General features: G+C 42.2%; 1 protein-coding gene across 1 annotated transcript; it reads right to left on the bottom strand.

Annotated features, from left to right (window-relative positions):
* Positions 1-201: 201 nt before the first annotated feature.
* Positions 202-18,052, bottom strand: PSMB1 (proteasome 20S subunit beta 1). The gene is made up of 6 exons (XM_019951744.2): positions 17,890-18,052; positions 13,587-13,694; positions 10,659-10,740; positions 8,134-8,263; positions 1,539-1,645; positions 202-489 (listed from the first exon to the last, which is right to left on the bottom strand). The coding sequence occupies exons 1-6, from the start codon at positions 18,000-18,002 to the stop codon at positions 304-306; spliced, it is 726 nt and encodes a 241-aa protein (XP_019807303.1). The 5' UTR covers positions 18,003-18,052; the 3' UTR covers positions 202-303.
* Positions 18,053-18,157: the final 105 nt, after the last annotated feature.

The following is an 18,157-nucleotide window of genomic DNA, read 5'->3' on the forward strand; positions in this document are numbered from 1 at the left end:
GATGGGCTGACCTACCATAAGACGATAAGCTGATCAAAACGGTGAACTTTCCCAGATGGATGAAAGCTAAAAGATTTTGTATCCTTAAAATACAAAAATAGCTCTGGATGACAGAAAAATACAGGAAGAATGAAGAAAACGAAAGGAAAAAGAAACCCTACTTCCTAGTTCTGTCCCGGAAGAAAACAAGTCATAACAAAATAAGTGCTCAGGGTTTTATTCTTTAATAAAACAGATCAGTCCAACAGTTCCAAGGTACAAACTTAACCAGTTTTGAACTAATCAAGGACAACGGCACAGAACTCAGTCCTTCCGCAGAGGCACAGTCTCCTCCCTGATGCCCTCCTTGGTCACGATGCAGATCCTCAGTGCGTCCCCAGTGTACACGTCCCTCTCGGCAGCAGAAATGAAGACATCTTTCACAAGCCGCATGGCTCTGTCCAAGGACAGTGGGACATGCTCCACATTCTGCATGTTCTTAAAACCAACCTGGTGGGACAGAAACCTTGGATGAGGCATCATGTGACCATACAAAGGCAGTCCAGTCTCCCCCAAAGCTTTCACACGTCTCAGGGTTCAACATGAGTACATCACACAAACGTCAAATGTCCCTCAACTGAAATATTTCCAGACCTGGCTGAATTACACATACCTAACACCTGACCAATATCCACTGAGACAAAGGCCCTGCTCTTGAGAAGCACACAGCAGAGGCGTGAACATATGTAAGCAAACTATCGTTACAGAATCTACTGAAACTAAGAAGAAAATAGAGCCAGGAGAGCCCCAAGCTGTCCTAACTAAATCTCCTGGGAGAAGAAAAGAAAGGCTTCAGCAGAAAATACATCTAAGTAGAGGAGTGCTAAAGGATAAACGAGTTCAAGGATGGAGTAACATTGCAGATGGAGGCTGTGGCATCTCCAAAGGGATGGAGATGGGAAGGCACATCACTTCAAGATCTGAGTGGAATATGGAGTGACAGGAGATGAGGCAGATAAGCAACAAGCAGAAGTAACTACATACTACGTAACGAATTTTAGACAAGCAAGGAGGATGAAGTAGGGAAGTAAGCTTGGAGGCAAAAAGGATGTTGGAAATAAACACAATGACCCAGGCAAGATGCCACGCAAGCCTGAATGCAGCCAGCAGTGACAGAAGAGGGGGCAAGTTAAACGTATACTTGGAAATTAGAATACAAAACGAGGTGACACAGAAACGGTGAGACTGGGGCAGAAATGCATTTTCATGATTGCAGGTAAAAATGGCAGGAGGAGAACCAAAAACATGGACCAACCACTGTAGACAGAAGCGCCTTCCAAGCCGTGAGAACAGGGAAGAAGCTGGAGCCGTGGAAGGGAGGGGCGGCAGGAGAACCAGTGGAACAGAGACAAGAAGGCTGGGTGGGGCAAATCAGCCCAGCAAACTCAGCAGCGAACTACAAGAAAGCGCTGACTTCCGCACTCCCCCAAGCTGGTGAAGAGAATGCAGGGGAGGCACTTTGTGTTAATGCCACCGCCCCCTGGACGCAGTCTTATTACCTGGTTGTCAAGCAGGGGCTGCAGCATGGCACTGGCTGAGCCTCCAGCCTTGAAGGAGTCTCTCTGGTAGGAACCCACCGGATCAAAGCTGTACACAGCTCCCTTCCCTTAAAGAAGAAAACAGTCTCCATAAGGATGCATCTTGACCACATTCCCAAATCGTGGTAAAATAAATCTACTCAAAATGTGATACAAAATGGACTATCAACTTGGCTAAAATTTCAGAAGAAGTGCAGTCTGCCTTTCCCCTCCCCTCCCCTCAGAATGCAATCGGAGGCCCACCTGCCCACTCCTGTCCACTAAGGCGTTTGCCCCCAGGAGCGTCATGCTCTCTTCCAAGCTACCATCACCGATTACCACGCCGTGGCTCCCACTATGTATGTGGTCTCACAGGTTCACTAGTTAACAATCACAGGTCCTGCTCTAAGTTCTGCACCAAACTCCTCACAACATTCCTAAAAATCTAACTGGTGTAGTTGCAGTATAGACACAAGTGTAAGATTTTCCTGGTGCTAAATGTGAGAAGCATGAAAAATTTACTGTGTACTTTTAAACTAATAGTAAGCACACTCTTTAGCATCAGCACCATAAAAAAATCAATTTAATTAAGAAGAAATTCCAGGGACTTCCCTGGAATTCTCTGGCGCAATGGTTAAGAATCTGCCTGCCAATGCAGGGGACATGGGTTCAATCCCTGCTCCAGCAAGATCCCACATGCCGCAGAGCAACTAAGCCTGAGTGCCACAACTACTGAGCCTGCGCACTAGAGCCTGCGAGCCACAATTACTGAAGCCCACGTGCCTAGAGCCCGTGCTCCGCCACAAGAGAAGCCACTGCAATGAGAAGCCCGCGCACCACAACAAAGAGTAGCCCCCGCTCGCCGCAACTAGAGAAAAAGTACGTACCCTATGACCCAATAATAATTTCACTTACAGAATTAAGATTTACCTACAAGTAATGCTTACATAAACACACAAAGCAATATGTACAAGATCATTTCTGTATCTCTTACAGAGCAAAAATTTACAAGCAACCAACTCCATTAGCAGAAAATGGTATATGTCAACATAGCCATGTGCAGACTAGGAAGAGGAGGACAGGTCTGTGGGACACATCCATGGGACAATGTAAAATAAGGAGCTCTGTGCTATGTAGAGTACAGTCCTATTTTTGTTTAAAGGCATTAAGTAAACTGTACACACATTTACATATACACACAAAAACATATGGAAAGATTAATAAGTAAACTGTAGTTATTCATCTTTGTGGGATTACAGACAAGAAAAGAAGGGAATCACTTTATATGCTCTGGTATTGAGTTTATTACAAAGAATACATGTCACTAATTTTTAAAAAGGCCTTTTAAAACAACTGTGTTCTAAGTGTGAGAAATCACGGATCATTTATAAGGTATGACTTAAAAGTGACACAACTGATTTTTAAAACACATTATGCCATAACTGAAACACTCCAGTAGTTACCCTGGGAGATGTGAGATAAGGACAATCTTCTTACTACCATGGACAACTGCCAACATTAGCTGTGTGTATTTTTCCCACCGCAGAATTACGGAGATATAACCCTAACCCTAACCCTAACCCGGCTGAGGAGGCAGCACCTGAAAGAACCTGGAGAAGTGCTCTGCTGGGAGCAGGCTTAGAACAAGAAACAAGGTCACAGCAAGCAAGGCCACTAACTTCAACACATAAAGAAGCGCTATGAGGTATAAAGCCAAAAGAACAACTGTATCGCTCATGAGGCCAATAGGCCACAAGTAAAATGAGGCTCAAAAGATTTACCCAAGGGTAAACCAATCTCAGAAAACCACACACACAGCTTTGAGGAAAACAAAAGAGTAGAATATACCCAAGACCACAGCTTCAAAGACTCCCTTAGAAAAAGCAAGAGACACCTGTAACATGAGTGCAGAAGGCCTGAATCTTGGCTGTAAGTATAAAGTGATTTCCCTCATCAAAATAATTCTTAAAAAGTGCGATGATTTCAAAGTAAAAAATAAAATAAAACCAGACAAGTCCTAGAAAAAAACACAGGTAAACCTTTGATGGGGAAGGCGTTTCTAACAAAGTTAAGACACTCAATACCATAAAGAAAAGACTGACAGATTTGTATGAAAGTCAGGAACTTCTGTATAGCTCAAGACACATCCCAAAAGGTCAGAGACCAAGAACGCTCGTGCACGGCATCTGCCACACACGTTACACAGGGTTAACACAGTTGTTCTTATAAATCAGTAAGAAAAGACTGACCTGCGAATAAGGGAATAAGCAAAGATTAACACATGGGTCAGTCTCCAAAGAAATGCAAAGGGCAATAAACACGAAGACACCCAACCTCTATAAACAAAAAATACATATAAATTAAAACAACAAAGTATTTACTAGGCAAAGACCTAGAATGTGTCAAAATTCTGAGACTGGTTAGGATGCAAAAACAGAACCAAAAAAACCCAAAACAAAAGAAGGTACTCACACCCCTGCTGGTGGAGTGCAGGAGGACTGTTTCTGAAGGGCACGCCCATGGTGTCAGCAGGATGCAAACATATAGATATTCTCTGACCCAGAAGCTCGACTTCTAGGAATTTTTTCCAGGGAGATAAGCTGGGTCGGAGAAATACACAAAATTGTATGTACAGGAGTTGCCATATTGTTTATATTAAGAAAACTGGAAGCAACCTAAATAATCCTCAGAGGACTGGTGGGGAAACTATGGTGCCGCCCTAGCCCATATGTCAGCCTAGAATCAGTATGCATGCCTTTATCCACCAGCATAAAGCTACCTCAGTGATAATACATCCACTGGACAGTCCCAGAAACACGTATAAACTACATCCTACTTATGTAGTGTACAAGCACGTATGCACACCAAGATGTCTAAAAGCATGTTCGCTATAAGTTGAATAGTAATTATCTCTAGGGACAGGCGTTGGGGGATTACTACTTTTATCTTTGTATCTTCCAGTACTATTTGACTTCTGTAAGCATTATTGTTTTCATTACAGAAAAACTAAAGCCCTCATTAACTTGGGGAAAATTTTTTACAAGAGGGCATGATTGCAGCTGGAGAGGTAAGGGCACAGAGGTCAAAGTAGATAGCTGTCGACTGTGTGCTAGAGTCAGCTGCTGACCCAGTGTCCTGAGGGTCTCCATAGGAACAGAGCCCCACTTCCACCAACACAGAAGACAGGAAATAAAATCTCAAAACAGGGACTTCCCTGGTGGCTCAGTGGTTAAGAATCCGCCTGCCAATGCAGGGGACACGGGTTCAAGCCCTGGTCCGGGAAGATCCCACATGCCGTGGAGCAGCTAAGCCCGTGTGCCACAACTACTGAGCCTGCGCTCTAGAGCCCACAAGCCACAGCTACTGAAGCCCACGCACCTACAGCCCATGCTCCGCCACAAGAGAAGACAACGCAATGAGAAGCCCGCACACCGCAACCAAGAGTAGCCCCTGCTCGCCGCAACTAGAGAAAGCCTGCACACAACAACAAAGACCCAACGCAGCCAAAAAAAAAAAAAAAAGTCTCAAAACTTCAGCAGAGGCTCTGGACTTGGAGGCACCAGGCCTTACCATAGACAGGGTGAAAGGCAGGTACAAAAACAGAAGTGTTAAATGGAGAGCTGATGTGCTCCTTCAGTGCAGACCTTTATGACCAGATTTTGATTATCAATCTTCAGTACAAATGGACGGCCAAAATTCAAAAGAAATTTGAAGGAAGCCTCCAATGTAGAAGGCAGCAGCCAAAAATAAACAAGATGAAGAAAGCAATCTGAGGGCTTCCCTGGTGGCACAGTAAAGAATCTGCCTGCCAATGAAGGGTACAGGGGTTCAATCCCTGGCCCGGGAAGATTTCTTCCCACACGCCGTGGAGCAACTAAACCCGTGCGCCACCACTACTGAGCCTGCGCTCTAGAGCCCGCGAGCCACAACTACTGAGCCCGAGTGCTACAGCTACTGAAGCCTGCACGCCTAGAGCTCGTGCTCCACAACAAGAGAAGCCACAACAAGAAGCCCACGCACCACAATGAAGAGCAGGCCTCCAAAAAAAAAAAAAAAAAGAGCAGGGCCCCGCTCGCCGCAACTAGAGAAAGCCCACGCTCAGCAGCGAAGACCCAATGCAGCCAAAAATAAAAATAAATAAATAAAAATTTAAAAAAGGAATAAATTGTCTCAGTGGGTGTATACATATTCCAAACTTATCAAATAATGCATTAAAAAAAAGCAATTGGGGCTTCTCTGGTGGCACAGTGGTTGAGAGTCCGCCTGCCGATGCAGGGGACATGGGTTCGTGCCCCGGTCTGGGAAGATCCCACACGCCGCGGAGCGGCTGGGCCCGTGAGCCATGGCTGCTGAGCCTGCGCGTCTGGAGCCTGTGCTCCGCAACAGGAGAGGCCACAGCAGTGAGAGGCCCGCGTACCGCAAAAAAAAAAAAAAAAAAAAAGCAGCTGGAGAAAATGCAGAGAACACAAGAAAACTTCAAAGAAGTACAAAAAAATCTAGCAGTAACAGGACACTTAAAATAAAAATAAAGGAGCTAACAAAGAAGAAAAAGCTCTTGGAAATTAATGATGGCAAAAATAGAAAGCTCAGTAAAGAATGAGGCATTGAAGTTGAGGAAATCTTCAGAGCAGAACAAAAAAATAAACAGGTGGACAACATGCAGGGGAAAAAATGAGGAACTATGGATCATAACCCAGGTGGCTGTGGAGAAGGCAGGGTTGGGAGAAGAGGAGAACAGTAGAGGAGACAAAATAAATGAGCCAAGACTCTGGGCGAGGAGCCTCGCTGGAACCTTTCAGAACACCAGGATAAAGAAAAGACTCAAAAAACAAGGACTCAAAAAGGTCTCCTGATTCCTTTCTTCAGAAATTTCTCTAGAGATGCACACCACCAAACAAGGAAATAAACCAAGAAAGAGGAAAGCACGGGTGAGAGAGCTGAAGGCTGTCCTGGGAAACAGAAAAAGGCGGCAAAGGACTGCTTTACTACACACACAAATTCCTCTAAGGAATAAAACCAAATCAAACCAGACAAGATTAGAGGGGGGAAAAAAAGGTTAGAAATGCCTGAGAATACCACCAAAGCAAGTGAGTGTAATCTGGAAATCAAAGAAGAGGGCTGTGAAGTCAAGCAGATCCGAGCCTTAGCTCTGCCCACACACGAGCTCAGCACACACGAGGTTTCTCCAATCAGTCTGATGCTCAGAAAAACTCAAAGGACGTTGTCTGGCCTGCTGAAATTCAATGGTAGCTATTATTAACATTGCTAAAATCTGAATTTATTAACCTGACATTCAAGTCAGACATAACTGAAGTCAAAAAAGGCACCAGAAGTGTCCAGCATGCTGGGTAAGGCAAGCTAACCTGTGGCTAGAATTTAATTACCCAGGTTAAGTGTAATTAATTTCTATGTACCATTTCTGTGCTTTATATTTTCTCTTAGTTTTCAAGCAAGTTTGAAAGCCTGAAAAAACTGTGTCAACCTAATTTGTCTACGTATAAACCATGGTAGGTAAAATGATCAGAATGCTCCCAGAGGTCACATACAGGGGCAGAGGTGAGAGAGAGAGCGAGGGAGAACAAAGAAAAAACCCATGGAACAGGAACGGACAGGAGTAAAAACGAGAGGAGATAAGAAGAACCTGACTCCATCCTACCCAGAAACCTTCCCTCTCAGAAAGATAGACTGTTTCAATGATACCCAAGACATTCCTGTAACTTCTTTACACTGGACTACTCTAAAAGGCAGCACAGATCTGTCCTGGGAGACTGTATTTGATTTCTGGAAGCAACTAAAAGTCAATTCAAATCAGACCTGGTGAAAAACACTGCTGCCCTTTGATCCATGCTTTGGATCAAAAACAGCATGGAAATGTCAAGTAACAATGCTGATTTTCACTGGCCCTCCTGGTATGACTCTGACAGAAAATCCAAGAGGGATTTTAAAAATTATCCAAAAATACTGGTGGAAATGCACTTCTTTAACACATTACTTTCATAAAAACCTTTTGAAGTACGTTTGTCTTACTTAGAATCATACCTAGGTCAAGCTTCTCCAAGTCAGGTTTCTTTCTGTAAGATTAAAATGCTAAATATACTATCAAATTCATGCAAGATCTTGAGAAAATAGTGAAACAACTGACTGCCCAACATTCACTTAATACACCACTTGCTGTGTGTCTCTGGATAATCATTGATTTCCCTTTTAGCTTCAGTTTCTTTCTTTCTTTCCTTTTTTTTTTTGGCGGTACGCAGGCCTCTCCCTGTTGTGGCCTCTCCCGTTGCGGAGCATAGGCTCCGGACGTGCAGGCTCAGCGGCCATGGCTCACGGGCCCAGCCGCTCTGCAGCATGTGGGATCTTCCCGGACCGGGGCATGAACCCGTGTCCCCTGCATCGGCAGGTGGACTCTCAACCACTGCGCCACCAGGGAAGCCCTAGCTTCAGTTTCTTCACTGCTTTAATTATGAGAAAATGAAGTTGCTCAAGAGGGTATCCGGTTCTTTTCAACTCTGGTTTGAAACACACACACATCTAAGAAATGCCACCCCATTCATCACCCAGAAAGAAAACATCCTACCTTCTTCATCGAGTCCCCCGATGATGTTGTACACATAGTAGGGGAAAAAGCGCCTAGAATACAGGATTGTAGACAGCATTGCAGCAATCGCCCCTGTCGTCATGGCCTTATTATTGGAATGTTTGTACATCTGCAATTATTAACAAAAATAACAGGCATGTAGAGGCAGAATATATTAAAGACTAGAACAATGAACAGTAAATTGAAAAGAATGAAAGCCTATCTTGGTGAAATGGGAAAGGATACCTGTTTCTTTCATGATCAAACAACACAATACTACTAAAATAAAATACTTTATTATGTCCTATCATTTTTGGGGGCTACAAACACTTCTATCGGAAAGAATGCTAAGTTTGCCCTCAGCTCTCTGGTTTAAAGACTACTTTCCATGCCATCCTTATCCCAGGCACTGCTAACTCAAGAGCAAATATATACAAACAGAGCATATGAGGCGACCTGGAGAGGATGTTCCAAATCCAGCTCTCCACTCTGCAAACAGACAGTGGTCAGGAAAGTCCATGGGCCAAATTCAGACCACCACTTGTTTCTATAAAGTTTTATTGGAACACAGTCTCGTTCATTCATTACATATTGTCTGTCTGCTTTTGCACAAGGGCAGAGTTGAACAGTTGCCACAGAAACCAAATGGCTCATAAAGCTGAAGATATCTGCTATGCTAACTCCTGATCAGACTCAGACGTAAGTCCGTCTCTTTGCAGAGTAGGTACCTGTGAGGTGCGAGGGCAGCGCCCTTACTGTGTGTGAATACAGTGCAGTGGTCTTGACCCTTAGAGCATCTACCATGGAGAACAGAAGTATCCCAAACAGCATCTTATACAGTGACTGCCAATCTCAGATTTACTACATCCTTAGGAATCCCAAATTATCCAATAAAAGAAATTTAAGTTCACCAGTTTGTCAGCTACATAGCAAACACCTCTAAAGAGACACCTAAGAAGTACTATAAAATCAAACAATGACAAATACTGAAGAAAGATGAGAAATGAGCTACTTGGATAAATCAGTGTACAGAAACATTTTTTCCACGGTTATAAAGAAAATTCTTCATTTCAAAACCGAGCACCAACATTTATTCACCTCACCATTTACACAATAATATATGAAAGAAAAATTTCAAGGACTGTACACTGAGTTGAACTCACTGTTGCTTGTTTTATTTTATTAACAACTCTCCATGTCATGTTTATTTTTGTCCTCTAAATGCCATTTATAAAATATGCATTAGGAATCATACAAATACATCAATAAATATAAGTCACTAAAGCTTTCAATATAAATAGATTTTAAATAAATGTTAACAATTGATAAATAGTAAATGAAATCATTTCTACACATTCAAAGAGCAAGTATCAGTTAAACAAATTCATTACATACTCCAGTGACATCACACATAATCTTAAGGGTTATCACAAATAGGCAAAACAGAATGTGACCAACCCGGCTCACTTTTTCATGTACCAGCTGGACTTAACCAACTACTAAATTAAAAATTACGACACGTAGCCTACAAAATTAAATAAGAATATTAACAGCATATAATATTGACACTGTAAATATCAGCAGTTTAAAAAATGTCAGCAGGCTGTAACTGATTAAGAAACAGAGCTACACTTCTGAATGTTGACATATGGTGATTGAGAATCCTACTCCAACCCTATACTGTTATCAACTAAGAAGAGAGTAGTTACTGGTTATTATTACAGATAAAATCCATTTTAGCACAGTCCAAATTACACCTATCCTATTCTCCCTGAAACTACTAGCAGCAAACACTGCTAATACGCACAGGCGATGATCAAAATCCAGACGGCCCTCTGCTTTCATCAAGTCAGCATTCCTTTGTTCTTTATGCCTCCCCAGCTTCCACAAAAGACATGCAGGCAATGTCAGCCCTTTAAAAACTGTAAAACAGGTTAGTCTGTCTCGTTCTCTTACTTCTTCCGAATACCACCCTTTTCGTCTCTTCCACCCTCATCCACCTTGCATCAAATCTCCTTCCTCAGCTAGCTATCAACTAAAGCCTGTTGAGGGGCAGGTAACAATGGCGCAGGTTGTGCCTCTGGTCCAAACAGCTGGTTTGTTCCTTCTTCTCCTGCTCTTGCTAACAGTGCAGTGCTATATAGAGAGCATGTCAGCTGGCGGTGCTCCAGACCAAGCTTCGGTCTAAAAGCTTGCCTCCTCTGCAGAAATTGATTTGTTTCATTTCTGAGGGAAGAGTGTCTTCAGAAGAAACCCCTCCCAGTCTGCCTCAAAAAACGTAGAGAATCCTTTACTTTATACCGTACATATATTTTAACAAAAGGAACTTGCTGTAGTTTCACATTCTGCTACTTTGATGATGCTGCATTAACACTATCATTTCATTTCCAGGATAGGTTAGTTTCACCTGCTAGACGTCTAGCTCTTCTGCAGCTATTCTGAGCAAGTCATGATGTATATGCTTAAAAGAACCTAAAGGACTGTTATTAGTTTTCAATAGTGCAGACATATACAAAGGCATCTACCTTTAGTCTTGCTTCAATAATCTTTGTCAGGGTAAGACAGTCTCCATGAAAACCGCTACATCCAATGACTGTTTTGTCTGTTCTGTAAAAAAAAACCACATTTCAGGAAACTAAGTTGGTTTGACAGTAGAGGAAGACATGTCTTGGGTAATTTTAAACTGAAAACTCCCATTCCCATTATTCACCAAATGGTAATGGGACAACTATTTAGTTAGCTCTTTTTGGGGGGAGGCGGGGGGGTTGGGAGGTCCTGTATCCCAACATCTCACTCAAAAGAATAAATGAAACTATGAATGGACTAAGGAAAATATGACTGAATTTTTTTACAACCTTAGGTTGAGTTGTGAGCAGCTAGTTTAGCTCACAACTCAAGCCAATTTACATATGATACAACCCAATGTTCACACAGAAAAAGCTTTACAAATTTTATTACATAAAAAATTAAAACTTCTATAAAAATACAATGAACAAAGTTTTAAAAAAGAACCAAGAGCGCCGTTGCCCAGGTTCAATCCCTGGTCGGGGAACTGAGATCCCATAAGCCACTCGGCATAGCCAAAAAGAAAAAAAAAAAGAACTAAGGAAATGTATTTGTAGTACATACAACCAAAGTCTAATTTTAATTTCCTTATTCTACAAAGGGTTCCTAAAAATACGAAAAGCATTAACAGCACAATGGCTCATGGGGATGTAATACACAGCATGGTGACTACAGTTAATAAGCCTGTGTTGCGTATTTGAAAGTTGCTAAGAGAGTAGATCTTAGAAGTTCTCACCACAGGGAAACAAATGTCGTAACTATGTGTGGTAACAGATATTAACCAGACTAATTGTGATCATTTTGCAATATATACAAATACAGAATCATTATGTTGTATACCTGAAACTATTATATGTCAATTATACCTCAATTAAAAAAAAACACAATGGAAAGATGGGTAACTTATATGAAGGTCACATAAAAAGAGACACAAGTCACCATAAACATATAAAAGAACCTCCATGCCAATCAGAAATTCAAATCTAAATAAGAGATGATTTCAATCTATTAGACTAATAATGCCTAATGCTGGTGATGTTGTGGGAAATGTGTACTCTCAGATACTGGCAAAGAGGATACACTGATGCAAGTTTTTAGAAGGCTCGTTTGACAGTATCTAGTAGAAATTTAAATGCACACCATTTTCACTCAATAATTCCACTGCCAGAAATTCATCCAGTCAATATACTTATGCAAGTTTGCAAAGATATACTCTGGGTTCACTTGTGTGTAAGTATACGTATTATTTTAATGGCTCTCCAAAACAAAACAAACAAAAACAACCCAAATGCCCACCAGAGGGAAACTGGTAAAATCTTGGTACATCTATGTCTCAAAAATTAATTCCCAAGTCTTGACATGTATAAGGAAACACAAACCAATCTCATCAAGAGATGATCAGCAGAGGCCACATGATACCCTTCCTTTCAGAAATATAAGAATGACTCATACAAAACACACGTGTCCAGCTGGGGAGACCACTGGCACCTCCAGGGGCACCACCAGCATTTCCTGATCCACCCCTATACCCAACCTCACTGCACTGAGCCTAAGACCCCCAGTATACCATAAGGCTTCACTGCCTATACTACTAAGAAGAGTTGACAGTACCAAGAGGGTAGGACAAAATCTGAGCTTCAAAATGCTTTTGCCAAATATCCAGGTACATAAATGAAGAGGCGTTTTTATGCAAAGAATAAAGAGGAAATGTAAGTCTCAAACAGGTGGGGAAGAGGCAGACTTGGCTCTAGGTCAGCCCCAAAGGGCATGGGGTCAGAGGCACGCAGGCAATTCAACTGCATGTATGGTCTAGTGCAAAACATGCGTGACAGGAACACATTAACGTCTGTCTCTATATACCTGAAGAATTTCATTAAAAAAAAAATCGGTATTCACTTAGGCAGCACACAAACTAAAACAGAACATTATAAAGATGAGCAGAATCTTACACAAGGATAATATATATAAAATTACGTATTTAAATTTTATTTATGACGTTACTACTTTCAAATTATAAAAGTTACAACTTAGAAGAAAAAATTATAGCATGGGTACAGTACAAATCAGAGAAGAGAAAGGGGTATCAAAAGAGAAGTGGACAGAAAGGGAACTGGGAAGATGAAGACAAGCTTACTGTTCTTTAGGTTAAGATGTGGGCTAGCTCATGCCCTGCAGCACCGCAAGGCCCACCCAAAGGACCCGAACCTCATCAGTCCACTCCTGCTACAATTCAAGGTTAAGACCATCTCGTGGACTAATGTAGGCGTAACCACCACTTTTAACTGTGTCTAAAAATGTTAAATACAAACCACTGCTAACATGCAAGATGCATTTAGGTAACTTACGCAGACTTTCTTCCCCTGTACACATGCCTTTATTTTCTTATGTTTTAGAAAAAATATAAGCACCCCATTAAAACCGTGAACGATGGCTACAACTGCTTACCGTATGGTTAAATTGAATGTTTCAGGTTATCTTCTTTTTTAAGGTGCAGATTAGAAAAAAATTCAACGTATTAATGGATGCATAGAAGGATGAAAGTATGTATGATAAAGTAATAATAATAAAATACTGATAAGATCTAGGTGATAGTACATGAGTGTTCACTACAAAATTATCCTACCTTTGTCGTATATTTGAAATTTTTCATAAGATGTTGAAGTAAAAAATATTTAAGTTACCAAAAACACTGTTGGTACCTAGATATGGCAAATATCATGAAGACTACATACTGAATTATTAGAAAACAATTTCCTAACAAAAATGCAAGCTAAGCTCCAAACAGGCAATTAAAAAATTCATGAAACAAGTCATTTAGAAGTTAAATCTCCTGCAGTATTAAATCATCACAAGATGCTGAGAATATGTCCTTAGAAATATTTACTTACAATTTGTAACATTTGGGGCTGTCCCGTGTGTGAATTGAAAACCCCTCACTCAATCGGGTGTCAGAAGCAACAATTGAAAAATCTTCTCCAGCAATTGCCAATACAGTACTGAGGGGAAAAGAAAGACAAAAGAGAAAATTAATGAATTCTTCTGGATGGTAATAACACCTTTCCCAAAATGAGAATGCTCCACAGCATATAGTGGGATAAAATATACTAGATGTAAGCAAGTGCAGGATTCAGATGGAAGAGGAAAGATAAGGGGAAAGGATCCCTGGGCTACAAGTCATCTGGGAAAAAAATATTAAGTACTTCGTAAAAAACACAAGCCTCAATCAGAGCAAAGGTTCCTTAGCAGAAGGTAACAGAAACAAATCACTAAATTATCACCGTCATCAAAAAATTAACATCTACCGATACTATAAAACAGCCAAAGGCCATGGCCCTGCCCGCCGGGGGGGTGGGAGGGCAGTTAGGTGTAGATAGTGGCGCTACAACACAAGCTATCTGAGCTCAGAGAAGAGAGGATTAGTGTTTTTCTTTTCTTTTTAAAAATTTATTCTTTTTTCTGTTTTTTAAAAATTTATATTCTCTTGCACATAAAAGTCATAAGCACGTATGTATAAATATATATATATTTGCTCATTTTAAGAACCTATCCCACTGTTTATTTTTTAAATTTATTTTTTTATACAGCAGGTTCTTATTAGTCAACCATTTTATACACATCAGTGTATACATGTCAATCCCAATCTCCCAATTCATCATACCACCCCCCCCCACCCCCGTAAAATTATTTTTGTATTTTTTATTTTTTGGCCACGCCAAGCGGCATGTGGGATCTTAGTTCCCTCACCAGGGAACTAAGATGGAACCCCTGCCCCCTGCATTGGAAGTGCACAGTCTTAACCACTGGACCTCCAGGGAAGTCCAAAGGCTTAATGTTTTTCATTTCTTTATATCCAAGTCTTTATATTATGTCTTGCACTCAGGAAGACACCCAAATATCTGTTGGAAAATGGACCAACAAAGAACAAACTTTTCCCTTTGTGGCTGTGTGGCTCATGCTAGCAGTTTAGTGGAGGTCTAGAGCATGAGCCCTAAAAGCAGACCGTCTGGGTTCTAAGTCTGGCTCTCCTGCTTAGCAGGTAATGAGATGGTGGGTAAGTTGCTTAACTTCTCAAGGCCTCAATGTCCTCATATGCGTATCAGAGATCATAACAGGAGCTACCTTATTTGGGTGTTAGAGGATTAAATGAGTTAATAATTGTTAACCCCTCATACCAGTGCCTGACACATAACTGGTCCTCCAGTAAAGTGTTAGCTATGATCCTTGTGGCGTAAGCATGAGGCAGCAGAGTATGATCACTGAGAACCTGGGCTCTGGAGTTACCCGAAACCCGCCCCTGCCACTTAACAGCTCTGTGACCTTGGACAAATCATCCAAGTTCAAGGTGATGATATCAGCAGCTGCTGTGTTAAAGGGTGGCTGTGAGAATTAGACATGACCCACATAAAACACCTGCACTGTGCCTCACAGAACATAAGCGCTCAGAAAACTTAGGCCATTATTCTTACCGAGGTGGGATGGCACTAAAACTCTGAAGTACAAAAGGATGGTATTGCACATAACATGAACACTGAATAAAGGAAAACTGGTATAATTCAAATAAAACATTCAAACAACTTATTCAGGTGTCCCTTTTTGTGTATACAAGTGAAGTGGCATAAGGCTTATGTGATGGACAGATCCAACAGCAGAAAATCTCACATGGAAAAGCACAGATCTAGGAATTTTTGTGAGGAATCAAAGGTTATACGAGCAGAATGAGAAAAGTTCCTTTGCAAAGTGGAATTTTAAGAAGACTACTGTGACAATAACACTATATGTGAAATTAGGATGGAAACTCTTTCAATAAGACTAATGCAGTAGGAAGGTAGCAACGTGAACAGGAAGAAACAGGTATCTCCAAAAAACATAAACACACGAACTGTACAGGTTTTTGTAACTACCAAAATGTGTTAGACGCTGGAAGAGCCAATTTTGACATCCAAGATTTTAAACTCTGACAAGCAGCATGATGGCCTAATTATAAGCCGTGTAAATGAGAAGTGATTGAGAGGAATAATTAGTTTGCTTTTTGCTTTCTTTTTTGCGGTACGCGGGCCTCTCACTGCCATGGCCTCTCCCGTTGTGGAGCACGGGCTCCGGAAGCGCAGGCCCAGTGGCCATGGCTCACGGGCCCAGCCACTCCGCGGCATGTGGGATCCTCCCAGACTGGGGCACGAACCCGTGTCCCCTCGATCGGCAGGCGGACTCTCAACCACTGCGCCACCAGGGAAGCCCTACTTTTTGTTTTAATATCTTAAGTTATGGTGAAAGCAGAAAATCCAGGTGGAAAGTTGAATTTAAGAAGCCAGAATCGAGGGGCTCATGAAAGGTAGAACTGGAGAAACAGATCTGGGAATATCTTCCCATAAATGAAACATGTGAGACTACTCAGTGACAAATGTGAAGGCTCATCAATTGGGGTTTAACCACATTTAGTGAGAATAGAGAAAGACATAGGACTAAGTCTTATTTTGTAGAAGCAAAGGCTGCCCAAGAGCCAGCAGGAATAAATATTAAAGAAAAAGAACGAAGACTGAGAAAAGGTAATTCAATAATGAGAAAAGCCATAGCAACTAACTTTAGGGCAGTAACTGGATTACAAAGGTTAAAAAGTGAGTAATGAACACTGAATACCTTGTAAGTCTTACATAGAATCTGCAACTGCCTCGTGAAATGGGTCTATTAACGCATTTTGTGGTATAACTACTTCATTAGTTGTCACAGGAGATATTTAGAAGTGCAATAGTAAAAGCATACACACACTCCATGGCAACACAGCTATGGATTCAAATCCTGCGGCTCAACTTCACACCAGCTCTGTGCCTAAAAAAATTTAACTTCTGCGCTTCCCTGGTGGCGCAGTGGTTGAGAATCTGCCTGCCGATGCAGGGGACACGGGTTCGAGCCCTGGTCTGGGAAGATCCCACATGCCGCGGAGCAACTGGGCCCCTGAGCCACAACTACTGAGCCTGTGCGTCTGGAGCCTGTGCTCCGCAACAAGAGAGGCCGCAACAGTGAGAGGCCCGCGCACCGCAATGAAGAGTGGCCCCCACTCGCCACAACTAGAGAAAGCCCTCGCACAGAAACGAAGACCCAACACAGCCATAAATAAAAAAAAATTAACTTCTAAGGGCCCAGGCTCATTTGTAAAATTGAGGCATATACCACCTAACACTCAGTCACCATAAGGATTAAAAAAGATAACTGCTTTCAATTTACAAAATGCTTCTCTTTTGATTCTCCCCTCGCCAAAATATGAGTAGCTAAGAAAGACAAGGAAATCTGGGTTCAAGAAGTTGAGGGGTACCCAAAGACCACAATGCTCTTTAGTGGCAGAAACAAGGCTAAAATCATAGCCTTCCACCCTGTTTGCAACATACCGCGAAAATCTGCATTAAAATTTCAAATCCATAAGGACCTGATTAATTAACCTGGTTGCCTTAAAGGACCATCTGTTTGTTCCAACTGGGTGGGGATATTTTAAAGTACAAAGTTTGGTCGGTAAACTATAATCAGTGCTTAAATATACAGCTCTTCATTGTTAGGAGTCCTCAACAGAGTGTTTTTCCATAACCCTGATTCTTTTAGTGTACTATCAAGGAAAAGTATTATTTAAGGTAAAGATGGTAACTAAAAAAAAAAGACAACTTGAATGCAACACGCAAGAATACAATATTCAAAGGTCCCCCTTCTGAGTATTTTTTTTCCTTAACTTAACGCTAACCCTTAAAAATAAACGCTTATCTATGAAACTAAGTCTGGCCGACTAATCCTACCCGCTATTTAAAATAACAGAAAATGATGAAGTAGTTTCATTTAGCTACAGACACAACTACATCTAACGACACGGCCAATCAATCCTAACTCTTTCATCTCAGATGCTCAACCTGCCCCTTGCCTGCTGGCGCGAGAAACACGTTCAGATAGTAACGAACGGTTAGGTCCATTTTTAAACCTCTTCCAGAGCAGAGCCCAGATATCAATTTCTACCTCCCGTCCACGCAAACCTGCCCGTCCACATCGAGACCCAGTGACCGGCCTGTACGGTGAAGCCCTGAGGAACAAGATCGAACCGAGCAACCACGGAGAGGGAGGCCTGCGGCTGGCGGGGCAAAGCCGGGTAGCCATGCCGACAGCCTTAGGCAGGGACATGGGGGGAGAAAGAGGAAGCGGCGGCTCTCCGGGCTTTACCCTCCGTTGAAAGCGTAGGGCGAAAAGCGCAGCTGCAAAGGGCCCGGGGCGCTGTGAGGCTCCATGGCCGGGTCTCTCCCCGGGCCCGAGTACGCGGCTGCCGAGGACAACATCCCGCTGCTCCGCTCCTGCTGTCTCACGGCGAGATGGCGGCCCCTACCGGAAATGGCGCCACTTCCGGCTTCGCGGCACTGCCTCCGGCCGCTCGGTCTCACGCCGGTCATTGGTCCTAGAGGCAAGCGCCGTAACCTTCCGGTGAGTAGCCGGC

Source organism: Tursiops truncatus, chromosome 12 (assembly GCF_011762595.2).
Source record: "Tursiops truncatus isolate mTurTru1 chromosome 12, mTurTru1.mat.Y, whole genome shotgun sequence".
Classification (NCBI taxonomy): Eukaryota; Metazoa; Chordata; class Mammalia; order Artiodactyla; family Delphinidae; genus Tursiops; species Tursiops truncatus.